Source organism: Pollachius pollachius, assembly GCF_949987615.1.
Source record: "Pollachius pollachius genome assembly, chromosome: 17".
Taxonomy (NCBI): domain Eukaryota; kingdom Metazoa; phylum Chordata; class Actinopteri; order Gadiformes; family Gadidae; genus Pollachius; species Pollachius pollachius.
The window spans coordinates 8,254,606-8,281,982 of record NC_136950.1 but is presented as its reverse complement, the minus strand read 5'-3'; the positions used below and the strand labels follow the sequence as shown (position 1 = coordinate 8,281,982).

At 49.2% G+C, this 27,377-nt stretch overlaps 1 protein-coding gene across 1 annotated transcript; it reads left to right on the top strand.

Moving 5' to 3' along the window:
• The first annotated feature begins 6,791 nt into the window (after window positions 1–6,791).
• On the top strand, window positions 6,792–27,340 carry cdh19 (cadherin 19, type 2). Its single transcript, XM_079754606.1, has 12 exons — window positions 6,792–6,856; window positions 7,380–7,671; window positions 9,719–9,838; window positions 12,165–12,332; window positions 15,530–15,717; window positions 17,331–17,584; window positions 19,078–19,214; window positions 19,711–19,832; window positions 20,613–20,730; window positions 22,546–22,803; window positions 24,268–24,298; window positions 25,653–27,340. The coding sequence occupies exons 1-12, from the start codon at window positions 6,836–6,838 to the stop codon at window positions 26,194–26,196; spliced, it is 2,253 nt and encodes a 750-aa protein (XP_079610732.1). The 5' UTR covers window positions 6,792–6,835; the 3' UTR covers window positions 26,197–27,340.
• The last annotated feature ends 37 nt before the right edge of the window (window positions 27,341–27,377 follow it).

Below are 27,377 nucleotides of genomic sequence, written 5' to 3'. Positions count from 1 at the left end.
CTAAGATTGTTTTTCTTTTTCTGACTGAATGTGTGGAGTATATATTAAAAGCAAGGTCCACATCACATGTCTCATGAATATTCTAGAAAATACAAAATGAAAAAGAAAAACACAAAAAGACTCTATGGCAGTTTAAGTGGCCATCATCATCACCATCATCATCTCATCTCCGCCTAAAACGTTGGCTTTCAAACCAAAGAATCTCAGTTATCTCCAGTGGAAATTAAGTGACCCCACCAAACCAAGAAAACAAGTGATTTCACAACTGCACGAGGTCAGACTCATTATGAAGCAATACCAAGACAGCGTTCACAGCCCGAGAACAATCGACAATCTCCCATTGGCCTGAATGTCACAAAACAGACTGCAGCCTTCTTACTGCCGGCAGAAACACCACTAGGTCTGTCTCCATGGATGGCCTGTCACGTCTCCCCGGCTACACTTCAATAAGCCAGGGATTGTTTCACAAAGGGGGCTTCGGTGGTGGTGGTTGGTTGGGTGGTAGCGGTGGTGGTGGTGGTGGTGGTGTAAGACATAGATAGAAATGCGTTTGTACCTCGAAGGGGGTTGGAACATTAGCATGGCTATGAAGGCCCGGAGTGTTCAGGCCAATGCTGGACGACGCTGGCCAGACAATAGATCCACTGTTTGTTCTCCACCAGGAAGTTTGACCAGGGGTGAGGGTGGTGGTGGTGGTGGTGGAGGGGAGGGTTCTGGAGGAGGAAAAGCAGACGAAGAAGAAGAGGACAACAAAAAGAGGGGTTGAGGGGTCGTCTTGAGTGGAGGGGCATTACACACCCGGAGAACTATGCATTTTTGTTCCAACTGTCGGCGTGACAGGACTGTGCTCAATGGTTTCAGGGGCGTCTAGCGAGATTACACTCGAAAAATAGACTTTAACAGATTGTGTTTTTGCTCGTTCCTGGTGATGAGGCCGCTTGGCAGCGAAGGGGTGACGACCAGCTTGGCAGACGTAAGCGGGCAACTTGTTCAGGTGGGTTCGGAGACGCCTGCTTCGCCTACGAAAGCAGTGCGTCCTTCAATTTAAATTGTTAATTTGTTCTAGGCTTAATAATGCTTGTTCAAAGGCCGGAGGTAAACCAGTGGAGCAATCGCACATCCTGAATAATGGCGGATTTGTTATCATCCTTAAAGGTACCTTTTTTCATTTTGTTTCATGTGTTTGTTATTTTGTTATGTGAGCGATGCTGAAGGTTTACAATTTTTCCTTTGCTTTAATAATGGAGGCGGTTTTGCTGCGTTTCCCTCGCACTCAAACCTGTTGAACCCTGAGAGAAGCCTCTTGTTAATCACTATTGTTGAGTAAACAATCCCTGAGGGGGATAGAGCCACGTTTAAAGTACACACACGCACAAACACACATCCAAGTGTAGTGTTCTCCTTTCCGAGAGCCAAGTGCTTGGAGCTAGAGACAAACCAAGGCCCCCCTCAGTGACTTTCTTAATGTCTAAGTTTCCATGGACTCAATGTATATATTTTTGCAGGGTGACTGACTGACCTCTAAGGCTTTTAGTAATGACCGGTAAAGCTCCAGTTTCCAATGCAAACCATTCTATTAAAGCCCTTTTCGGGAGGGAAGGAGGTATTCTTGGGAATTATTTATTCATTCATTGGCAACACATCGTCATGCTTTATCCCTGACTTCTGGTCTTCACTAGCATTGGTAGCTTATTTTCAAAAGGAATAAGAAAACATGGAAGTCTTTCAGTTTGGCAGAGTCTTCCAAGGTTACCGTTAGCGTTAAAGCAGGGAGCATAATCTTGTGGCAAAGTGCAAGGCTGCTGTACCTTTTTTTCTGAAACCATGTTTCTACAGTAATTGACAATGAATGATGACAGCCTTGGTACAAGCTTTCAGCACATGTTCACAAAACAAAACTTCTGTTCCCATTGAGTCATGAAGCCATGAAAACAAATGTGTAGTTCTGTGGCAGTCTCAGTGCACTAGGCTGTATGGTATTCAGTGGGGCTTGAAGACGTTGGGAAATAAATATTTGTATTTTGTGATATGCAACATTCATATATATTTATTTTCAAACAACATAATTTATCCTAACTCCAATAAGAACAGAAATTCGAGCATCGAAAACAAAGCTGTAAGACTGACCACTGCCATCTTGAAGAACAAGCTTGTTTGGCTACTATAGTGCAAATTACTGCATTGATTTTTCACACACCAAAGTTTTACTGGAGAGGGTAGATTTTATGTTGCTGTTGTTTGTTGCATTAAAAAAACAAAAAAAACAGCTGTGGTCATGATTGCGGTGAAGTTTCCATTAGTCAAATACTAAAATACGCCGAAACAAAAGGGCTACTCCACTATTACCATGACTGTTAGGCTAACTGCTACATTTTAGAAACCAGCATTTCCTAAGTAGCTTAGCACTATGCACCTCGATGCCCGACGAGAGCTTTTATTTACGGAGCCAACAAGTGGGTGTCAATGGTGGGTTGGTCATGGCTGTTTTACAAAGTCCCCTGCTGGCTAGTAAGAGAAAATTGGTGGCTGGGTTATGGCTGAGGGTGATGTTTAACTGACCCACTGGTGTGTCTAGACTCATTAAGAAAGGGGGGCCTAGGAGAGGCGCAGAGTAACAAAGACAAGTAAAAGGAAAACGCACAAATACATCTTTATGCCTTTGCGGTAGCACTTGGTGGCAGCTTACATTTTTGCTGGGTCATATGCCCCCCCCCCCCAAGGCCAGTCCATAGACACGGCCCCGAACAGAAGGTTATTGACTTGTGTCTGAAAGGAATCTTCCGATTTGAAGCGACTCTAACTATCCCCATTAGCTGCGAGATGGTTGAAGGAGAGGATGAGGAGGGGAGGGAGGGAGCTGGAGAAAGGGGGACTGTTGGAGGGGTGAAGTAAGTGAGGGGGAGTGTACACAGGCTACCTGAGGTCTCTGGGACATCTGAGGAAGGCCTGGTAGAGATGATGAATGACTGTGAGCCGTCTCTCACGCTCTCCTTCATCTGTATCCCTGCCTTCCATTCTCTCTCTCTCTCTCTCTTTTCTCTCTCTCTCTTTTCTCTCTCTCTCTTTTATCCGTCTCTCCAACTTCCTTTCTCATCTCTCTTAATATGTGACTCCCACGTCCTTTATCCTCACTCTCTTATCGCTCTCTTTATCACTTCCTTCATCCTCTCTCTCACTCTCTCCCTTTTCTATCTCTCCCTCTTCCTGCCTATCTGTTACTCTCTATTTCTCTCTCTTGTCTCTGTTTCTCCCACTTCCTTTTTTCTCTCTCTCACATTCTCTCCTTCCTCTGTTTCTCTTTCCCCCTTCTCTCTCCTCGTCTACCTGAACCTGGTAGAAGGTTCCAGAAAACGAAGGTGACCGCCTTCGTCTTTGTGGTCTCACACACCTGCGTCTCATCAGCGCCAGCAGCTGGGCCATATTTACCTTTTAACTGCGGCATAAACCCACCGTCACTGCGCTCATAGAATGATTGATTTCACCGGGCAGATGGTTACTATGAAGACACAAATGTCACCGTATGGGGGCTGTCTTGTCGCGTCCTTCTTGGATTTTTAAGGCCGGAGAATCGTCAGGATTTCACACAGTGTATCTGAAGCTCAACGGTCTTATCGGTAAGACCGTTGGTACAAGGATGGAATCATACCATAGGTCTATTGGTGTGAATAAAACCTTTATGGAACAAGGTTAGTCTCTGTCCTGCATCATCAATCACAGCTCTAACCGTTGACTGATATTCTGTCGACCTCTCCCTCCGGCGAGCGTTGGTACTGCTTTGGCCAGGCCTGGGTACTATGTTGCTGCCCCATTGGCCCTTAGGTTTATCACTCATTGATGAGTCGTTGGTAACGGGTCAGTACCTCGACGGCCCCCCATCGGTTGTTATGTTGATTCATTCCCACTCGGAGCATCTATAACTCACGGATCGTCCCGGTGGCTCCAGTCCTGATCAGACTGGATGCTGTCCAGTTCCCCCCCCCCCCCCCCCCCCCCCACCCTCCACCCTCCCTTGCTGGAGACGGTAAACGTTTGGCAGCAGGAGGGCTGTGGTTATAAGTGGCGTTGTCAGAGTGCATGACGCTCGCTGTTTGCGGCAGTCTTTAAGCGCCTGCTTGGCAGACGCCCGAGAACCACGGACGTAACAACTCAACAACGATTCGCTGGTCACTGATTAGAATGTCACTCCGAGGCACAGGCGATACGAGGGGAGAGGATGCACAGGAATGTTCAACCACACACGCACACACAAGCACACACACATGCACACAAACGCACACATATGCACGCACGCAAACACACACATTTGCACACCCACAGTCCACCAGTTCAGAACCAGTTTAGATTAAACAAATGGGAGCTGATACTTGTATTTGTATGGACAAATTTATTCCAAATAAGTGTTGACAACCTCACGGTTTTTAATCCTAACCCTAGGATTGAATTCTGCATCTCCCATGTCTAAAGACAACCCCTTTTCGCCTGTAATCACGTACTAGTCTGTTTCATTACGTGGAATTATCCCAGTGGATTCCCTCCATGTTTCAGATTTTGTGTATTCTCTCTGCCCCAAAAGATTCAGGCTGGTTTTAATAAATGACATACTTTCTTCAACGTTTTAATAAGCTCACTATCCACCATTCAGTTTAATATGTGACACAAATAGAAGAAGGGTCCCTTATTTCTAGATAAATGTCTGTGGCCACCACTCCACACTAATATGTTAAGAGTATGATACTACATATGCCATCTTTGCAAAGAAACAGATGTTAAAGCCAGCCTCCACAGAGCTAGCAGTGCTGCAACACAGGGCTGCTTTTTGGGAAGAAAGAGTTAAGCTTCTAATTAAAAACAAAGACTCAAAGTAGTTATTAGTCTCGTAAACACAGCTGGTGGTTGCTAAGTCACAGCTTGCGGCCGAGACAGAGGTGTGAGTTTTTGCTTTCTATGCCGATGACACCGTTGTTTGCGCATGGCTGACTCTGAATCGCTGCAGTTGCCATGGAAGGACCCAAGTAAAGCTGCTTGTTTCTTCTGTTTTCTCTGCTTTATCGATCCTGCAAACTAAACAATGAATTCATGCTAACCGCCGATAAACAGAAGGTCAGGTGGTACCCTTACATCCATGAGCTGGCGGCCGTTGGCATCCACTTTGTTTGTTGAGTTGAATTTTCATTTTCTTTCCAACTGTAGAGTATTGACGTTTCTAAGGCAATAGGTGGGTGTAACGAAACGGTGCATCGTAGTCCCTGCGGTACTACTTTACTATGAATCGGTGGGTACTATATCAGTCACGCAGGAGCTGTTGTGTTGACTTTCTAAACTCCAAACAGTCTTTAAATCCTCGTCTTGGGGTGCAGTATAATTACCGCATTGATTCAAAATAGTTTCTTTTTTCCCCCCTCCTCTGTTTTCCAATTCTCGGAAGACGTAGATCTAATTAGCGATGCTTATTAGCCAGCCGGAGAGAGAGTGAGCGAGCGTGGAGCATCAGGAATGATGCTAGCCAGCCATGGAAACGCAACACAATGAGCAGCCTTATCACGCCGTGACGCCGGGTTATTTTCAGCCTCTCAGGAAGAATTTTTAGACAATCCGAAAAAAAAAAGGGAAAGCTAGTTTCTTTCTTCCCTCCCCGTTCTCTGAAGGAGTCCAACAGAGATGACTGCTGGACATTTTCCTCATGAAGCTCTCTCCCTCTCGCTGTCTCTCACGGTTGAAAGGACCACTAGGTGCTTAATCGCTGGGCACACCAGAGGGTTGGGTTTTTATAGTCATGTTTCTTTTCCAGAGCAGTTGGAAGACTCTTTTGGGAAGGAGGGGAAGATTGCATTATGATAGATTTGTTAAACAAGTAGGAGAATCCGTTGGCTGCACTTTCTTTTTAATCAATTAACCTATCCACGAGTAAATCAGATTTTCTGTAATGATATCTGTGGTGATGTCTTTCTAAACATTAAAAACAGATTATGAGATGAGATTAAACATTATTGTCATTGCACAAATTCAAGTCCTATACAACGAAATGCCATTTAGCGTCTTACAAGTTATTCAAAAAAGCAAATAGGATGGAAGATATATATATAATGTTGTACTTTTAAAAGACTATTACCACTGCGGTCATTCAACATGTGTACGCAGGCTTTATCTAACCATTAACATTCTTGAATCATTCATTTGAGAATACACCTGATAGAAAATTTCATTCTGCGAAAATCAAGGTCGCTCTGCTCTATGAAATATGGAAAAACAAAATTTCTTTAATCAAACTATAATTCCATTACTGAAATATCACAGAATGTTCTTTTATATATTTTTGACGACTGAAGTGTTATTCTGAATGTTATCACGACAAAATATAAAAAGTTCCGTTCTTTTATTAGACCATGATATGAGCCGCCATAACAGCAGAGCCGACCCGTCCCGCTCCACAGAGAGGTGATCAGCGCCGGTCTCCGGTCCAGTGAGACAACAGCAGCTGCTTCTGCAGTGGGAGCCTCGGCCATGAGCCCCCCCAGCTGCTGAATAAGAGGCATGGACCCGGAGCGCCCCCTCTGACAACCTCCCCCCGCCAGGCCTCTCTCTCTCCCCGGTCCGCACCATGGGGGCTGGGGGTGGAACACCGCCGCCGCCGTCGGCAGCACAATTTCCGAAGCCAGGGGCCCGGGGCCCTCGACGCACCCCCGGCCCCGGTGTCCTGGTGGCCCTGCTGGCCCTGCTGGCTGTGTCCGCGGCCAGCGCCGGCGTGACCCGGGACCTGGGGCAGCAGAGGCAGGCTCCCCGGCGTCTGAGGCGAGGGTGGGTGTGGAGCCAGCTGGTGGTCCCGGAGGAGGACCCCATGCCGCGCGTCATCGGCAAGGTACGGCGCGTCGGCTGCTCCGTCTGAGGGGGTCTTGGGGGGTCTGAGGGGGTCTGGGGGGGTCTTGGGGGGTCTGAGGGGGTCTGAGGGGGTCGGAGGTGTTTTAAGATCACGTGTGCCGTTTAAGGGCATGGAAGCTCTGTACGTATGAGCAGTTCCGACATGACAAAGTCGTCTATGTCCAATAAATGTATTGTTATTGTTTGTTACATACAAGCGGTAATATATTTCAAGAAAAATAGCGAAGTTGTACTTTTAGTATTAGTGTGTTACCAATTGAAGTATGGATTATGATCAGTTTATTTGAATTGGTCTCTGTATGAAGATTTTCAAAATTTCAATCAGAATTTCGAATCAGGCCTGTTTGTTATTTTTCAAAATTAAATTCAATCAATTCAATTGAAATTCAAACATTGATTGCCACTGGCACACACCCTGTATTATCCGAGTGTAATATACCCCATAATAACAACGACAACAAACCCCAAATCACGTCTCCCGCGGTGCGCCGTCCCCCACCCAGCTTGAGTCGGACTACAGCCGCTGGGGCTTAGTCCGCTACATCCTGTCGGGAGAGGGAGCCGGCGACGCCTTCGAGATCGACGAGTACTCGGGCGAGATCCGCACGCGCCGCAAGCTGGACCGCGAGGAGAAGGCCTTCTACGTGCTCCAGGCGCAGGCCATCGACCGGGGCAACCAGAAGCCAGTGGAGCCCCAGTCCGAGTTCATCATCCAGGTCCAGGACATCAACGACAACCCCCCTCTGTTCCAGGAGGAGCCCTACGTCTGCAGCATCCCCGAGATGAGCCCCAAAGGTAGGGGGGCCCGCCCGGGGGGTCCTGGAGGGAGGGGTAGGGGGTAGGGGTGCACTCCCAGGTGACAGGGCCTGGAGGTAGGGTTAGGGGGTAGGGGTGCACTCCCAGGTCAGGGGTCCTGGAGGTGGTGTTAGGGGGTACAGACTATGTACATCGTCACATTAAATCAAGCTTTATGTGAAGGTGCAATAGCGAGTACTTAATGTGGGAAAGACGGTAAAGACGCTAACATTGAATTCTAATCTGGGTTTTATAAAGTGCATTTTATTTTACCTCAAGAAATAAAGTATATGGAGTATAACATGAAGCCTTTTGGTTTTAATAACTATAATGTATTTTTATCTATACCAAATATAAAGTTACAATCCAATTCACAGGATTTGAAGGCCTGGTTGTCATCGTCCTAATAACTTAAATCTTGAAAGTAGATTTTCTGAAAGGCAAAGCTTTTTTGCGAAAACAAAGGTTTGGCTCTGTTAGCTACTTTGCAACGACAGCCATTTTAAGAGAAAATAACCAAAGTTATCTTCAACTGCTGAACCATAAAACGTCTACTGGAAGGGCTGGTGTGTCTATCTGGCAGGAAGTTCAAGGTATTGCTTTCTTTATCATAGTTCTGGGTGCCTTTACATTTTATTAGGCCCAAATAATGTTATTAAATCCACTGCCCTTTCACAACCAAACCATTACCATTTCATTTTTATATGTAATCTACTTTTGGAGTATAATATCACTCTCGTAATAAATCATAATGCATTTGACTTGAAAAGGGGCGAGAGGGGAATGGTTCAGTGTGTGTGTGTGTGTGTGTGTGTGTGTGTGTGTGTGTGCGCGAGAGAGGGAGAGAGATAGAGAGACCGAAACAAAGGAGAGCGAGCGAATGCAGAGTAAAGAGATGTGCTGCAGCAGTGTAGCTCGCTCGACCAAACAGAGAGAGAGTGCTAAGTGGTAGTCGGAGCGCTCCACACGGGCGATCAAGACAGAGAGCGAGAGACGCACACACACGCACACACACACACACAAAGAAGGATTAGCCGAGTGGACGAGTGGAGAAGGGAGAGAGAGCCGAGGAGGCACACAGTCAAAGGTGGGCGGAGAGTGAGACGAGGAGAGGAGGACACACAGACACACAGACAGAGATGGGCGGAGAGTGAGACGAGGAGAGAAGGACACACAGACACACACAGAGTAGGTTGGAGAAAGAGACACAGAGTGTGACAATGAGAGAGGGACACACATAAACACAAACACACACACAATAGAGAAGGATAGAAACAGAGACACGCACATAGATAGAAAGACAAAGAGGGAGGGAGAGACACACAGAGTGACATAGAGACATACATAGATAGAGGGACAAATACACAAACAAAGAGAGGGAGAGGGAGAGAGAGAGAGAGAGAGGGAGAGAGAGAGAGAGAGAGAGAGAGAGAGAGAGTGAGAGAGAGAGGGAGGGAGAGGGAGAGAGAGGGAGAGGGAGAGAGAGAGAGAGAGGTGGCCGAAGAGAGATACAGTCAGCCAAGAAAAGAAGCAGCCAGAGAAAAGAGGAAGGGTGAACTCAACAGGAGTGATAGAGCGAGGCATAGAGACGCAAACATAGTGGGGGGCGTTCTAAGAGACGGAGACAGAAAGAGAGGGGGAGAGAGAGAGAGAGAGAGACAGAGGGAGAGAGAGAGACGGAGAGAGACAGAGGGAGAGAGAGAGACGGAGAGAGACAGAGGGAGACAGAGGGAGAGAGAGAGACGGAGAGAGACAGAGGGAGACAGAGGGAGAGAGAGAGAAAGAAGGAGAAGAAGAGCGCAAATGGGGAAAGAGATAAATGTCACAGTAGGAGTGGAGGGGTTGTCACTCACACCTGCCCCCCCCACAATCTCTCCCCCCACCTCAGAGCCAGCCAGAAAGGCCCAGTCGGGATAACGAGGCGTCATCACTTTGTTGGGCCTTAGGGGAGAGGGGAGGGAACGTGGGACAAAGCTAACCCCCATGTCTCTCGCGGTCCTCCCATCCACCCCCCCACAACCCACCATCATCTACCCCTGCCCTCCAGGGACCACGGTGGCCAGGGTGACGGCCACGGACGCCGACGACCCCCAGCAGGGGAACAACGCCCGGCTGCTGTACTCCATCCTGCAGGGGGAGCCCTACTTCTCTGTGGAGCCAAAGACAGGTGACGTCACACCCGGGGGGCTTTTACTTTGGTAGAAAGTGTTTGGCAAGGTTCAACTATGGGCTTTCTGCTTCATCTCCGGCGCTGGGTTTGAATTGGTCCACTAATAGTGCACGATGTACTGCGTTATTAAGTCCCTGTTTTTTTTTTGTTGGCTGAAATGGAAGGGTACAATTCTGGATCCTTATGTAGTGCATTACCTAGTACCCTTAATGCACCGTTAAATGAGAGCACAACTGATTACACACTTCCTTACTATATCCCATGATGCATAGCCGTTTTCATGTTCTCAAATCCGTCCAATTGAGATGAGTCCAGGTACATCTAGGTACTCTATTTAAATGAGCTGTCACAGGATGGCATTTAGCTGGTGAAGGCTTGTTTATGTGACCAATACAAGTCACATCTTGTACTTGTCGTGTTATACTTTTTCTCTGAATTGTGTGCTATTTAGAGCTCACTATAAAGGGAATAAGGAATGAAGGAACAGGTGAAACAAATTGAACAAAGCCCAGATGTTTTCCTCCACCTCCATTGTACCCACGTAACTGTCATATTGCTTAAGAAGCTTAGCGTGACCCTTCCGAATCGCCTTGGCAACCGAGGATGCATCATTGTACAGTGAACTGTGTTTTAGTGATTGTTTGACTACATCGTCAGCCATTTATATTACGTGCCACCCATATTGCCACACGTAAGCAAGGTGTTTGGCTACGAAGCTTCTGATTGGTCAGATCGCCAATAGTGGACGTCACCTCTGATGACCCTGAAGCAGGCGTCCAAACTGGTCCTAACTGGCCCCATCTGGTCCCATCTACAAGGCTCCATTATAAGGATCAGGATACTGCTGGTGCTTGAAGCTTGAGTGATCAAGCCTTAGCTCCAGTCTTAGGACAACTTTTGGCAACCTAACCAATGCATTATAACGCTATACAAATATATATATACAAAGAAAGGTTGATGTATTATTGTGAAGAATTGTGGGAATTGCCGCAACTTATGTCCATCTAGTATTAAATCTCTCTATCACACTTTTGTTATTCATAGTTTAATATCCAACGACGCATAGAGTTATAGAAGCGCTGTTTCCAGAGATGTATTTACATAAACAGTACACGTTTGGGATCATAGCGAAAAAGGCCGACATGTACAGTACACAAAAGTGTGAAGAGAACAAAGAAGAATGCACAAAACAAAAAACACATTTAGAAGGAACAAGTCACCCTGGACCCTGCCAACCAGTTAATTAGGAGAAATCCATGCCATTCTATAATCTAAAGATCTACTCTCTGTGCATTAGTTAGCCAGGAACCATAAACCCACGCTCCTGTTTCCTATAAATCCCCAGCAGGCGAGAGTATCAAATTCTCGTCTGTTGGCGGATCGCTCCGGCCGGCCCCAAGAGCACCCTGAATCAGGCGTTAAATCAGTTTTATGTTTGGTGTGCGGTGGAAATCCTTTGTCTAATGCAGTCTTAACGAACCTGCCCTGTTCCTCATCTCCTGGTCTTCACCAGGTCTCCTCCGAACCATCCTCTGTCATGAGCCAGAGTTACACAGCAGGGCTAGGGGTCATGGAGGTAGGGTTAGGGGTCATGGAGGTAGGGTAGGGGTCATGGAGGTAGGGTAGGGGTCATGGAGGTAGGGTAGGGTTCATGATGGTAGGGTAGGGGTCATGGAGGTAGGGTAGGGGTCATGATGGTAGGGTAGGGGTCATGATGGTAGGGTAGGGGTCATGGAGGTAGGGTAGGGGTCATGGAGGTAGGGTAGGGGTCATGGAGGTAGGGTAGGGGTCATGGAGGTAGGGTAGGGGTCATGGAGGTAGGGTAGGGGTCATGGAGGTAGGGTAGGGGTCATGGAGGTAGGGTAGGGGTCATGGAGGTAGGGTAGGGGTCATGGAGGTAGGGTAGGGGTCATGGAGGTAGGGTATGGGTACTGAGTATTAATCACATCAATCAATCAAACGTTGTTTGTAGCTGCTTTCTGAAGCGCTTTACAAGAGACACAACATAATAATAATTTCCATATTTGGTCTTATTGAGAAGGATATTGCATCTCTCACTCTCGCTTTATGCCACTACTTTTCTCTCTCTCTCTTTCTCTATGCATCCCTGGCAGGGCGATAGCGAAGGCAGATCAATTTTGAAGCTCTCTCACTCGCTATCACTGTATTGTTCATCATTGTCTTTTTTTCTCTCTCTCTCTCTCTCTCTCTCTCTCTCTCTCTCTCTCTCTCTCTCTCTCTCTCTCTCTCCCTGTCCTCTCTCCCTCTGTGTTACTGTGTGTGTGATTGTGAGTCTCCCTCCCTAACCCGCCCCCTCTCTCAGGCCTGATCGTGACGTCCTGGCCCAGTATGGACCGGGAGGCGCGGGACCAGTACCAGGTGGTGCTGGAGGTGAAGGACATGTTGGGCCAGCATGGGGCGCACTCCGCCTCCACCACCGTCACCGTCCATCTCACCGACGTCAACGACAACGGGCCCACCTTCCAGCACCGTGAGTCTCAGGATTACCACCGGGACCCTGAGACCCTGACTGTAACCATGGCGACAATCAAACACTAGCAATAACCCTGACAACATTGTTTCCCTGAACCTAAACCCCAGCAGTTACCCTGACAACAATCGAACCCTAACCCCAAACACTAGCAGTTACCCTGACAACAATCGAACCCTAACCCCAAACACTAGCAGTTACCCTGACAACAATCGAACCCTAACCCCAAACACTAGCAGTTACCCTGACAACAATCGAACCCTGATCCTAAACCAAAGCACTTACGCTGACGACAACCTCCCCCTGACCCCAGAAGCCAGCAGTAACCCTGACAACCTTCCAAACACTACATAAGCAATGTGAAAACACACAGAGCAAGAAAGAGCGAGAGACATAGGTGGTCCTTAATTGAACACTTGAGATACATTTGTTGGATAAGACTTCTCCGTCACCAACAGCGGAGATCCATTCTGCATTACTGTTACAATCTTGTTATTCTGCTCGCACTAACCACATAACAAGGGGTAGAAGGATAGGGGAAGGGGGAGAGAGAGAGAGGGTACGATAGAGTGAGAGAGAGAGACAGACAGAGACAGAGAGAGAGAGGTGGGAAAATGAGAGAGAGGGAGAAAGAGTGCGAGGGGGGAGAGAGGGCGAGAGAGGAGATATATGGGGTGCAAGAGAGAGACAGAGAAAGAAGGCGTGACCAGAGATAAAGAGAGAGGGAGACGGACGGAGCAAGAGAGATAGGGAAGGACAACCAGAGATAAAGGGAGACAGAGTTAGATAGATGGAGAGAGAGAAAGAGAGAGAAAGATAAATAGAAAGAGAGAGAGAGAAAGAGAGCAGCAGATAACGTGAGAGGGAGAGAGAGAGGGGGGGGGTATATGCTGATGGGACCAGGAGAGAAATGATGGAGGAGCCAGGGTATGAAAAGACGAGGAGGAAGATTTCTCCTGGTGTTGTTGCTCTCTCGCTGCGTGTGTCTATGTGCGGGGCTTAAGCCCACCGGAGGAATCTAATCATTCACACTTGAAAGGACATTTGTCATGACCTTTGGAAACACCAACCTGGGTTTCTCTCCGAGATAAACCTCTTTAAATGAATGCCCAAGGTGCGAATCAATTCGGTAGCAGGCGGACAATGGGGAGGACGGTGCTCATATAACGATGAGCCGTCTCTCGGCCGTGTTGTGATGCACATATGGTAACGTCGTAGTCACGCTCAGACCGCGGTGATTCACAGACAAAACAGCCGGCGTGGGCATTGCGCTGGCGCGCAATCCGAAGTTGAACCCAGCAATACGCCATGGAATTTTAGGAAGATTGATCGCCACGGTAACCATTTCCTTCAAGGGCCCTTGCATTCATTTCTTTTCATAATTTTCTTTGCGGTCATTTCCTCCACCAGCTGTTCTCTTTTGTTCTAAATTAAAGGAGGGGTTATAATCGTGACCGTAGCCTGCTCGGACTTTGCGCGAACATGAGAAGTTAGCCCCCCCCCCCCCCCCACCTTCCACGACGCGGTCCGCGACTCATTCTGACTCATGCTCCAGGTTGAGCTCACTGCTATTCGCCGGACCCCTTCAACCTGTCCAACCTTGAGAGCGACCTCGCTCCACGCGCCGCTCCGCACAAAGCGACCAACCCCTCTACCCGGGGAGCGAGGCTGTGCGTCAGCGCAGCTCTGCCGCACTGTAGAAACAGTCTCCACCTTCTAATCAAGCACAATGTTCCGGGTAGCCTATGGCCGCTCGCTGATCAACCACCACGCCTCCTCCACCGCCACCTCAACCTCTCCCTCCGTCTCCCCCACCCACCCACCCACCCACCCACCCACCCACCAACGCTAAACCCTGGTCGCCGTGGCAGCCGTCCAAGCAGCGGTCTCACTGACCGGGACACAATCAAATTTTCTCATCTTCTTATTAGCGCTGGGCTTGGATTACGTGGTGTTGCCACAACTTATCTTCCGCCGGGCGCAAATTGACCCGTCGCCCGCGATGTTCCCCCGCTTATCGCCGCGCACAAGACGACCGCTGACCTCGTACCCGCCACTGACGGCCCCGCTATCCATTTACCTCCCGAGGTCGACTCATGTATTAATATAACCCTACGTGTAAAGATAGCTATATATATATATATATATATATATATATATATATATATATATATATATATATGAGAGAGAGAGAGAGAGATAGCCCCGCCAGATGTAGATCTATTTATAATAAAGACATTTATAAGAAGAGATACGTCTATAGCTATATCTATAGATGTAGCTCTACGTATATATGTAAGGATATATCTGGAGATGGTAAATCTCTACGGACAAGTCACGTTTATTTACAGTACATTTTCAGTAGATCTATATATAAGAAGAGATATAGCTATATGTATAGATGTAGCTCTATGTATAAGCATATATCTGGAGATAGTAAATCTCTACGGACAAGTCACATTTATTTACAGTACATTTTCAGATGAAATCATTTCCCGCCTTATTAGTCGTTGCCGCCTATTATCTGAGGACTGTTTGGCACCAAATTATGTTATTGACATTTTTAAATTGTAGCGAGCGGTGATTTATGCTGCCTGCTCGCTCTGACTTGTTGAAGTAATAAAGAAAAACTTGACACAATAAAGAAATAAATATATATAAATGAGTTCTACCGCTCTTTTTAATGGATTGTGCCTCAAGAGGGGAATCTTACTCAAACTAAAAGGGAGTTTCAACAAGATGCTCTTACCCCTGCCTGTGCCTAAAAAGCTAATATATATAGTTTCTCCTATTTTCTTAATTTGGATACAAAAGATGGTAGTTGATAACTATGTGACAGCGCTCTACATGCTTTCATTCTTGACTTTATCGAATTCACTGCTGCTCAATTTGGGTAAAAGCGCCACAAATAAAAATGTTAGGTTAATCCTCCTGCCGGTGCCCTTGACTTAGGCCCTAGGCCCTGGAGTTGGTCTCGGGGCGCTGCACTGCGTGGCTGCCCTCTGCTTCTAGTGCCCCTAGTGATGCTAGTGATGGGTTGGATGCAATCTCTGGTCTTATCTCTCTCTCTCTCTCTCTCTCTCTCTCCTTTTCTCCCCTCTCTCTCTCGCTCTCGCTCTCAATTTCCTATGCAATAAATGTTATTAATGTTGTAGTCATGGTTACTATAAGCGTCTCTCTGGGTCCCGTACATCTAGACCTGTACACGTTCGGGGTGCGCGAGGACGCGGCGGTGGGCACCACGGTGGGCCGGGTGAAGGCCGACGACGGGGACGAGGGTCTCAACGCCATGATGAACTACACCCTGCAGGATCTGGAGGAGAGCAACACCTTCAGCATCCAGCTGGACCCCGACACCCAGGAGGGGCTGGTGCTCCTGGCCAAGGTCTGGCCCAGGGACGACGCCAACAATGTTCTCTCTTTGATCCTTTCTCTCTTTGTTGACGGTCAACCAATCACAGAACCGTCCTCAGTTGAGGTCGACCAATCGGGGCAGTTCTTCACATAAAAATTGCGGTTGGTTGACCTATCACTTTGCCTTTTGGTGGACCAACCAACTGCTCTTGTGGATGATTTATTTTTTATTTTAAAATAATTTATTTAATTGAGCACAGGGTCATAGTGTGATCTTCCCCCCCCAAAACTGAAGGTCACCATTTTCTTGGTGACCTTTTGAATGGTATTGTGAAAACCTTTGTTAATCTTTATTTTGGATGAAACATTATCTCTAGGATCTCTTTAAGCTGCCGGTCTCCCAATTCATGGCACAAGAGATTCCGATTAGATGATTTTTAAGAAGGTCTAAGAAAAAAAAGCGATGGCGCTGAATCGTTCGGCGAGATGCTAATGTGTTAGCATGCTGTTTTCTTATTGCTAGTATGATCATGCTAATCAGCAATGTGGCATTATTTAAGTGCTAGCACGCAGCTCATGCAGAGCGTTGACATTGATTCAACCATTTTCCTCACTCATTCCCCCTCGGCTCCCAGACACAAAGAATAATCACCGTTCTTAATCAGGATACGGCATTTCAAAGCTGTTGTTCTGCCATAATCATTTGATGCAATTGATTTTGAGTCACATAATATGCTGCTTGATATGTATCAGCACATATTTCATTTTTCATCGTTGCAAAAAAGTAAGTCTGGCTTTCTCTGTTTTTTTTGTGTTTTGATCTTTCCTTCTTCTTTCGAGTGCCTTTTTTTTTTCTCTGTTTGGCTTTCTGTTTTTAACTATTTATTCTGCCTTCCTTTCTGCACTACGCTCTACCCCCTCCCTTCTTCCTCCCTCTCTCATTCTCTCTCCCTCCCCACTCTTTCAATTTCCTCCACCTGTCTCTCTCCTCCTCCCCTTCCCTCTCCATCTCTCTCCCTTTCTCCACCTTTCTCTCCCCCAATTCTCCCCCACCCATCTCTCTCTCCCGCCTCTTCTTCCACCCTCTCTCTACCTCACGCTCTCCTCCCTCCCTTCTCCTCACTCCCCCTCTCTCATCTTTCTCCCCTTCCTCCCCCTTTCTCTCCACCTGTTCTCCCCTCCCCATATCTCTCTCTCCCCTCCTTCCCCCTGCTCTCCCCCTCTACTCCCCTCTCCATCTCTCTGCCATTCCTCCTCCCTTTCTCTACCCCTTTTACCTCTCTCCTCTCCCAAACTATCTCCCTCCTCCCCTCTCTCCATCTCTCTCCCCTTCCTCCTCCCTTTCTGTACCCCCTTTCTCTCTCCCCCCTCTCTCCAACCCTCTCTCTCCTCCCTCCCCCTCTCTTCTCCCCTCTCCTCCTCTACTCCCCTCTCTCCGTCTCTCTACCCTTCCTCCCCTGCCCCCCTTTCCCCTCCCCCCTCTCCTCCTCTCTCCCCCCTCCCTCCCCCTCTCTCCTCCCCCTCTCTCCATCCCTCCCCCCTCCCATCCTCTTCTCTCCCCCCCTCCCCCCCATCCTCCTCTCTCCCCCCCACCCTCCTGTCTCCACCCCCCACTCTCCTGTCTCTACCCCACCCCCCCCCAAGCCTCTAGACTACGAGACCAAGAGCCGCTTCGTCATGGCGGTGGAGGCGGACAACGTGCTGGTGGATGAGCGCTTCCTGAGCGCCGACGAGGCGCGCGACCGGGCCACCGTCAAGGTCTTCGTGGAGGACGTGGACGAGCCGCCCGTTTTCGGCACCGACGTCTACGAGTGGAGGGTGCCGGAGAGCGCCGGGGTGGGCACCGAGGTGGGGGTCGTGAGCGCGAGGGACACGGATACCCGGAATAATCCTGTCAGGTACGGTGTGACCCCCCACCCACCCCCCCAAGCCCATGCCACCCTGTCCAAACTGACACCCAGGAATAGAATGATATGTGCCAGCTAGCTAGCGACGTATGCTAATCACGCAGCTAGGAGCCTGGAAGGGGCGGGGGGGGGGGAGATGAACACCCTCTGACAGCGTCTCCTCAAAGCCTTCCCTTCGCCAGGGCTAGTGAAAAGAGAAAACTGCAAAAAATGAGAAAGAAGTGAAATAAGGGAAGGGAGAAAAAAAAGAATAGTTCCATTTCACATGGCGCGTGGCTCGCCGCCTCCCTTGATCTCTATGGATACCCCGAACATGGTCATATTTATCTCGTATTACTTTAGTCGGAAATGAGCCCTGCTGAATAAATCATGACCGTTTTTATACCTCACAGCGTTTCCTATCTGTCGCCACGGCGGCGGCGGCCGTATTATCGCAGGGCGACCGCGCCACCGCCACGCACAAATGTAATAAAGCCGTGTAGAGGGTTGGCATATGGAATTTAGATTTCCCCTTCATTTGCAGCGGGAGCACGTTGCCGTGGGATACGGGGACGGGGGCAGGGGGGGGGGCCACTGTCGTCCTTAGAGTTTTAAGAGTAGCAGGTGCTTCGTGTCTTCCAATCAGAGGACCCCCCCTCCCCCGGTTAGCCACCGTTTTGGTGATCCATCTCGGAGCGAGGGGGTAGATTCAAACCGACGCGACGGGTTCTTCCGGAGGGTTCCGCTGAAACGGCGGAGGAGGGGACGTGTGTGTCGGTCGTCAGTGGAACGCTGGTGTTTTCTATTTTGTCAAAGCTGCCCCCAAGGCAGCGAACAACTTCTCTTTTGTTCTTGTTTACACTCATTCAGCGACGTGGTGCGATAATCACTCCCCTATATAGGAGCCGTTAAATGGAGAGAACACTCATTCTGACCCCTCTTTGTGTCCTCTCTCAATTCAATTCAGTTAAACATATTCCTTCGCACATGACAAATTCAAGAAGGTATTTCTACTTAAACTAAGAAATGACATGTCTCATTTTCAGATTTATGAGACGTAAATACTTTTTTCTTTTTATACCCATACACCTACCAGTCAGGTTGGTATATGGGGTTTTAATTTGAAAATAACATAACATTTGCATTAATTGCCCCACTCAACACAATTCCAATACGTGTTGCTTATGTTCTATAAAAATAACATTGGCGTGGGTGTCAACCCGCTAATCAACCTGGAGAATAATAAAGCCCTGAATATCGCAAACACGGACACATTGACATGGCAGGCACAACTCCCTCGGTGTTGACATCAACTGTCACCAGCTCTTTGTCGGGCGTCTTTTTGCAGATAAAAAAAAAGTGAAAAGAAAGAAAGAAAGAAGAAGAAATGATGTAGCAACTTAGCTAATTCACTCTGGGCCTACAATATCGCTCCTCTTTTTGTATACAGGGAAAAACAGCATCTCTATCGCTAAACGCCTGTCCTATTCATTCCTCTTTTTCAGATATTCAATTGAGAGACACAGCGATATCAGAAAAGCTTTCAAAATAGACCCAAACAATGGCTCCATGACGCTCTCCCAGCCGCTCGACCGGGAGGCCTCTGATTGGCACAATGTGACGGTTGTAGCCACGGAGACAAGTAAGGAGGAAATGTCTTCAGTCATATTCAGAGCGGCTCTCATAATGTAGACAGGTTAGAGCCAATTTAGCAGAGCCAGGAGCTCTGAGCCACTCGCTGGAGGGAGAGGGGCTGCTGGCAATATCTGTCCAAGCAAGGAAATTTAAATGTGAATGTGGAGATATGAAGCGGAGAGACATTTTCTCCTTTTGAAAATGATTCAGTGTGCATTGCCTCCCCCACTCTTCTTTTCAACGTATTGCCATTCAGCGGGCGGAGGGAGTTGTTTGGCTTCAGTGGCTATTTTGTGTTATTATTATTCTTTTGTGTATATTGTGTTGGCACGCTGCTCGGCCACAGTCGGGGAGATACGGCCAAGCGTGAGGCATTCGTCATATCTAAAGTGTTACCGCGACAGGGCCCTTTTTACAAAACGTTTACGAAACACACTCACACAATCACACACGCCTGTCCCTCTCTCTCTCCCTCCCACTCCCCCCCTCCCTCCCCGGCTCAGAGCAGAGCTATTTATCCTCGGCGGCGGTGGTGTTCATCAAGGTGCTGGACGTGAACGACAACGCTCCGGCGCTGGCCAGTGATTACCGGCCGTATATCTGCGAGGGGATGCCGGCTGGGGAGGTGCATGTATAACCCTCAGGATGATGATGATGATGATGATGAAGACGATGGCTGTGTCAACAGTTCCCAGTACCTCGCTGTTGCCATGGCGTTAGTGGTACACAAACACCAGGGGACTGGTGTCATAGGGGCAGACCCTGTCACGATGACATGCTGGATCTGTCTTCAATTAAAATATGTTGTATGCTATCGTGGGTCTTCATGGGTAGATACATTCAATATTTTCTTTGTATTTACAAAAAATCGATAGGATGCATGCATTGAGGGCCTTTTGGGATCTGAGTAAAGATGAGAAGGGGTATGGGTTTTATGGTGTATATATTGCATTTCACGTATATTTCTCGGCTGTATCCGCGGCTAAAGTTATTTTCTTTACGTGACTGTGTTGATAATGTTAAACCTTCCCTCTCTCTCGTTCTCTCTGTGGATCTCTTTCTGTTATCATAATGCTTAACTGTGTCCTGCTCCTCTCCCTCCTTCTCCCTCTCTCTCCCTCCCTCTCCTTCTCTCTTGCTCTCTGTCTCTCCCTCTCTCTCGCTCCCTCTATTTACCCCCCGCCTCTCTCTCTCTCTCTCTCTCTCACTCTCTCTCTCTCCCTCTATTTCTCCCTCTCTCTATCTTCCCCCTTCCGCCCCATCGCACTGCCTACATTTTACCCCTCCCACCTGCTCTCTCTCCAAATCCCTCCTCCTCTCTCCCCTTTCCCCTCCTTTCCTTTCTCCCCCCCCCCCCCCCCCCCCCCCCCCTCCACCCACACCTCCCTCCCTCCCCCCCTCCCAGCTGATCCAGGTGCTGGATGCGGTGGACCCCGACGACCCACCGGAGGGACATCACTTCTACTTCTCCATGGTCCCAGATGCGCACATCAATCCCAACTTCACCATCAGAGATCACCAAGGTCAGCCTCGCCCCCGTTCATCTCCCTCCTCAGACCCGTACGGTGACCCCCCCGCTGCCTTGGCCTTCTGCAGCCGCTAGGCTACTGGGCGTCGCTCACTCTCTACCCCGTCACTCATTCAATAGAGCCTGGCACGCCCACCACCACCGCCTCCACCGCCGTCACATGGGACAGCTTAGCATATTAGCACAATTTTTGCGACAATGTTTACCTCAAAATGTTGCATTGAATAGGTGGCGCAATGCCAAGATTATTTCGGTCAACATTTATATTTTTTTGCCCAAATCCCTGCAGATATTTATTTTTGTGTTATTATTTGATGTTTTGTTGGTTTAACAACGCAAAATCACAATGGTAACCCTCAATCTTTACCACGGTCACACTAGGGTCTACGGTACCTCTGTTTGAGCCACTAGTCTGGTCTAGTCAGGGCGTTCTCTGCTCCAGTGCACCCTCTACCTGCCCAGGCGTCCTTGACCTTAGCTATCTTCCACCCACCTACTCCTTAATGACTTTATTTCCTGTTCATTAATGGTGTGTATCTAAAAAGCAAATTCACTCGCTCTGAATAAAAGCGTCTGCTAAATGACTGAATAGTGAAAAGTTAATGGAAAGAAGCATCACTGGAGCCTAAAACATTCAAATGTGTGTGCAGCGGTGTGTGTGTGTGTGTGTGTGTGTTTGTGTATGTATCACTGAGTCACACTTCATAATACTAATACATCAGGCAAATTCAAGGCGGCAAACGTGATTCAATAAAGGAGCCTATTTCCATGTGTGGAAAGACATATTTGCTTAATGCGCTGCCATAATCATACAGGTTCAGCCAAGGGCAGAGAAGACATCTAGCAGAATGACTTTAACAAACGACAAAGCGCCGGATAAGCTTGTTCCCTGTCTTGTTCGCGGAGATTAAAGACACTGTAGCACAGCTTGCATTGTTCAGCTCTTAAACTCAAGCAAACACACGGAGACTCAACGGCGGCGCTCGGCAGCTTGAGCGAGCCAAGAATACTGCCAGGGTTAGGGGTTTCATTCCCACTGGTAGAGCAAGGCATTAATGCCGCCAGGGTTATGGGTTTCATTTCCATCGATAGAAAGAGCAAGGCGTTTATACTGCCAGGGTTAGGGGTTTCATTCCCACTGGTAGAGCAAGGCATTAATGACGCCAGGGTTATGGGTTTCATTTCCATCGATAGAAAGAGCAAGGCGTTTATACTGCCAGGGAAAGGGTTTTCATTTCCATCGATAGAGCAAGGCATTACCACTGCCAGGGTTAGGGGTTTCATTCCTACTGATAGAGCAAGGCATTAACACTGCCTGGGTGAGGCGTTTCATTCCTACTGATAGAGCAAGGCATTCAAACAGCCATTGTAAGGGGTTCCATTCCCACTGGGTTGCCCATGCTGAAAATATATTCTCTAGTGGAATTTAAAGACGCATTTGGTTAAAATGTATCACAATCAAATGCCACATATATATATATGCCTACACGCCATCGGGAATGGGGTCTATCTAGTTATAAACCTTAAGACCTCAGCATCCTCCAATTTGAGCCAGGGAGAGGAAGAGGGAGAGTGAGAGAGACCGGGGAGAGAGACCGGGGAGAGAGACCGGGGATAGTCTGCAGTACCTGGTGTTCCACCACAGATGGTGCTGTCTTGAAGCATCAATCCCAGTGTGGGTGCTCACACACTGGGATGTTGGAGGCAGGGGGGGGGGGATGGCGTCTAAAACCACCCTCTCTTCATCCTCCCTCCCCCCCCTTACCCTCCCACAACGTCTAACCCCACCCCCTCCTCCTCCACCCTCCAGACAACACGGCCAGCATTGTGACCCGCCGCAGTACCTTCACCCTCCAGGACCGCGCCCGCTACCTGCTGCCGGTGGTGGTGGCGGACAGCGGCGTGCCCCCGCTCACCAGCACCAGCACCCTGACCGTCACCGTGTGTGGCTGCGGTCCGGCCGGCCGCTGCCCCCTGGGGGGTGCCGGCGTGGAGGCCCATGCCCTCTCCATGGGCACCAGCCTCAAAACCCTGCTGGGCGTGCTGGTGTGCCTGGCCACTCTCTCAGGTAAGCTCCGCCTCCTGATGGGTTCTGGGTTGTCGTTGCTGGGCGGGGGGGGGGGGGGGGGGGGGGGCAGGTTGTTAAGGCTCGGTTATGGTTCAACGTCGATGCAATGACCACGCGGACGCTTCGGCGCAGGCGTAAAACCTGTTTTGGTTCTGCGTCGGGTTTTAGTGAGCGGACCAATCACAGCCCTTGCTCCTGCGTCGCCTCGACGCAAGGTAAACATTTTCCGGCGGCGCACGTCGGGCCCTTGCGGTGGACGCAAGGAGGGTCCTTAAACACCCCTGCCCTGCGTCGGATGGAACCATAACTAAGCCTTTTATTCTCAAGTACGGCGGCTGTTGGGTTTTCTTCCTCCTGCCTGCGGGTCGGATCGTCGCAATTGGCAATGTGTGGAGGAAGGAGGGCGAGGGCGTCCGTGCCCTTGAGAATGACTCGCCGTATCGCTCCCGGCGTTCCGGTCGTCCTGCTGCTCTGCTCCAGGAGAGTGGGAGTTTTCGTTTTGACATCCGTGGCTGTTTTTGTATCGTTATTATGTCTTTTCGATTGGGTTAGCACACGGTGGGGGTCATGGGGGAGAAGTTGTAAGCGATAGAATGATATTTGTGGTGACAGTGCATTTGTGACGGACCACAACAAGGTCACAGCGAGGGGGTTTGTGTATACCAACAGACCTGCCTAATGGCTCGTAGCCGAACACTTAGCGTGGCGGGACGTGCAAATGTTCAGCGGGACGTTGGTGTAAAACGCCGATGTGGAACAGGTCCAAACAATGTGTGTGCAAGCAGATGTTATTTAATTTCTCACATTTCTGTGAGAAATTTGACACTTTAGACCTAAAAATGGGCGCACAGGCCAAAGAGAGGTTGAGAAGCACTGCCGTGTTTGGTATAATGTGGATGCGTTTGTACTGTGATGTGTACTGAACCTCTAGGGGCACAACAATGAAGTCCTTTCTCATTGCGTTGAATTGAACTCTTTCCCAGCAGATGTGTTGTGTTAGCGCGAGCTAATGCAGCTCCGCCCTGACACAGTGAGTACAACCCCAGCACTAGGCCCTAGAAGCTTTTCTGTAACCAACATAACTGTGAGAATTCCCCCAGCCCCTACCACCATCCTCTTCATCATCATCATGTTTCTTTCATTTTCTCTGTCTGTGCGTCTCCCTCCCTCCCTCTCTCTCGCTCTCTCTCTCTCTCTCTCTCTCTCTCTCTCTCTCTCTCTCTCTCGCTCGCTCTCGCTCGCTCTCACTCTTGATCGCTCTAGGTCTCTCTCTCTCTGTCTCTCTCTTTATTTCTCTCTCTCTCTCTCTCTCTCTCTCTCTCTCTCTCCCATCTTCACCAGTGATTCCTGAACTCACCTGTGTGGCTGTGTGTAACATTAACACAGTTCGCCCAACCCCGTTCAGATTGGCGTTCAGCAGCCTGCTCTCTTAACGACTGCGTGTGATGTGCACTACATCACTAGCTTCAGTCGCTCGCAGCGGGACGTCCCATTGGTCAGTAACCTCAGGAGCAATGACCTCTGCTGCTCCTCGATGCGTCCCCCTCCCCCGCTCCTTTCACGGGATGAAACTGAGGTGGAGGTGGTTGGGGGTGGAGCTAGTTAAGGGGGGATGTCGGGGGGGGGGGGGGGGGGGGGACGCGACTCCCCGAGAAAACAATACAGATGAACATCCTTCTTTCTACGTCCCCCCCCGGACGGTAATTCGTCTTCAGTTGCGTAGGTTGGAAACTGAAATGTGAAACGATCACGTTAACAGCCCTAATATGCAGCGAGAGAACCCTTCTTTTTTTTCTCCTTTGTGAAACCCAAAAATGAAAGGAAGATGGAATGAGCTATTGTTATTGTATGAGTTATTTATGTTTAAATCTCTGCTTCTACTTTCAAAATTCTTTCTGTCACCGGCGCCCTCTTCCGCCTTCTTTGCTCCTATTGTTCTCTTCTATCTCTCCTCTCTCTTTCTCTGGGCTCTCTCTTCCCCTTTCCCTTTGTTCAGTCTCTCTCTATGTTCTCCTTCTTCCCCTCTCTGATCTCTATGTTCTCTCTCTCTGTTCTCTCTCTTCCCCTCTCTTTCTGGTCCCTCTCTCTGTTTTCTCCTTTTACCCCTCTCTCTTGCCCCTCTCTCTCTCTGTTCTCTCTCTTTCCCTCCCTCTCTGTTCTCTTTCTCTCTCTCTCTCTCTTTCTCTGCTCTCTTTCTCTCTCTCTCTGCTCTCTCTCTGTTCTCTCTCTCTCTCTCTCTATCTGTTCTCTCTCTCCCTCTCTCTCTGCTCTCTCTCTGTTCTCTCTCTTCCCCTCTCTGTTCTCTCTCTTCCCCCCCTCTCTCTCTCTCTCTCTGTCTCTCTGTCTCTCTCTCTCTCTCTCTCTCTCTCTCACTTCCCTGCTCTCTCACTTCATCTCTCTCTCTGTCTCTGTCTCTCTCTCCCTCTTTCTCTTTCTCTCTCTCTCTCTCTCTATCTGTTCTCTCTCTTTCCCTCTCTTTCTGCTCTCTCTCTGTTCTCTCTCTTCCCCTCTCTGTTCTCTCTCTTCCCCTCTCGGTTCTCTCTCTCTCTCTCTCTCTCTCTCTCTCTCTCTCTCTCTCTCTCTCTCTCTCTCTCTCTCTCTCTCTCTCTCTCTCCTATCTCTGTCTTTCTCTCTAGCTATCGCTCTCTTTCCCTCTCTGATCTCTCTTTGATTCTACCTTTCGGCTCGTGCTTCCAGTGCTTCGACCCTGAGTCTGAACCAAGACTAGTTCCCAGCTTAACCAGTCCTAACCCACCTCTGCCCTCCGCTGAGGCCCCTGTCTCCTTGGTAACCCCCCTCTGTTCCCCCGGCTCCCCAGCGCTCTCCCTCCTCACCCTGGGGGTGAGGAGGAGGAGGAGGCGCAGGAGGAAGCAGCAGGAGGTGTCCGGGATGGAGGAGGACGTCGACGGGGACGACCTGGAGCTCCCAGACCAGGTGTCCCAGAAGGTGCTGCGCTACGGCGAACCGAGGGCCCCGGGGTCCCAGCTGGCCTCCTCCCCCTACATCTCCTCCCCCTGCTCCTCCCCCTCCTCCCCGCCGTCGGTCCCACTGCGGCCCCACCCCAGGCGGCGGGACAGGAAGCTGCGGCGGGCGGAGGTGGCGGCCAGCATACGCATGTCCCTGCGACACTCGCACCTGATTGGCCCCGAGGACGAGGTGTTCCGGCAGTTTATCTTCGACCGGTTGGACGAGGCCGACCGAGACCCGTACGTCCCGCCCTTCGACTGCCTGCGGACGTACGCCTTCGAGGGGGCAGGCTCCGACGCCGGCTCCCTCAGCTCCCTCGACTCCTGCGGGTTGGCCGACTTTGGCCCCGAGCCGCCGGCGGGCCGGCCCAGACCCTACGTGGTCCCGCTGACGCCCTGGTACGGGTCGGAGGAGGACACCTTCTGAAGGCCCCACAGGTGGACAGTCTGTCTTTGTGTGTGTTTGACTTTGATTACGATCGCAATCTTTAAAGGGACTTCACCGGCCCCATGTCTAGACGGCCGCGTTGCTAACCTCCCCAAAGACTTCCCTAAAGAGCCTGTTTCAGCTGGAATTTGAACACTATGAGATCAAATAAATGAGGACTGAGAGTTCTTCGGAGGAGGGCGGCGTGTCACGAACCATTGCAACTTTGTGATACTTTTTAGTACCGTCGTTGGGTATGAGCGATATAGTGAGCGATGTTGTGTATCGAATGCACCAGTCACCGTAGTGTTATACTGGGAAGCTTAACCCTTAGCGTTCTACTATCGGTGGCCGGAAAGGCTAACCATCTCTAGGATGCATAAACCATCAAAATCAACGTCTTATTTCAGAACAACCCTCCATACATCCGCATTCACACAAACCATGGCGTTGTACAATAAGTGTCTGAGCAGCTTAACCCTCTCTCAGTCAACCAATGCCCTTACAGAGCTCAACACACCCACAAACACATCGCCGCTGTCGTACCTTGGTCGTACCTTGGTCGTACCTTGGTCGTACCTTGGCCGTACCTTGGCCGTACCTTGGCCGTACCTTGGCCGTACCTTGGTCGTACCTTGGCCGTACCTTGGTCGTACCTTGGCCGTACCTTGGCCGTACCTTGGCCGTACCTTGGTCGTACCTTGGTCGTGACGTTGATGAGTTTACTTTCAGGCACCTCAGCGTCATCAAAAGACGTGCATTGCCTACGTTTGAAAAAGAGTGGGATTATCAGGTAGTCTTTAAGGTAGGCATAAACATAGGATTTTACACCAGTTTTCTCTAAAATAAAGACTTATTTTTAGGAACAGTGATGAAATGGCATGGATTACTTTGTTCATGATCACCAGAAAAACTAAGTTTAAAGAAAGAAAATGTTGCTGGGCTTACTAGCTCTTTAAGGACATTGAACAACTCCAAAATGTAATGTGATAATAGAACACTGGTCAGGGATCCCATCAATACATTCTTAGAAACCCTCTCTGCTACTCTCTGTAGCTTCCGTCATCAGCAGAATACAGATCCAGGCACTCTCTTTATACACTGAACACAAAGGTACACTAACCAGGAGAGTAGGACTTGCAGTATTTCGTGTTATAAGCATTTTATACTATTGTGTATAC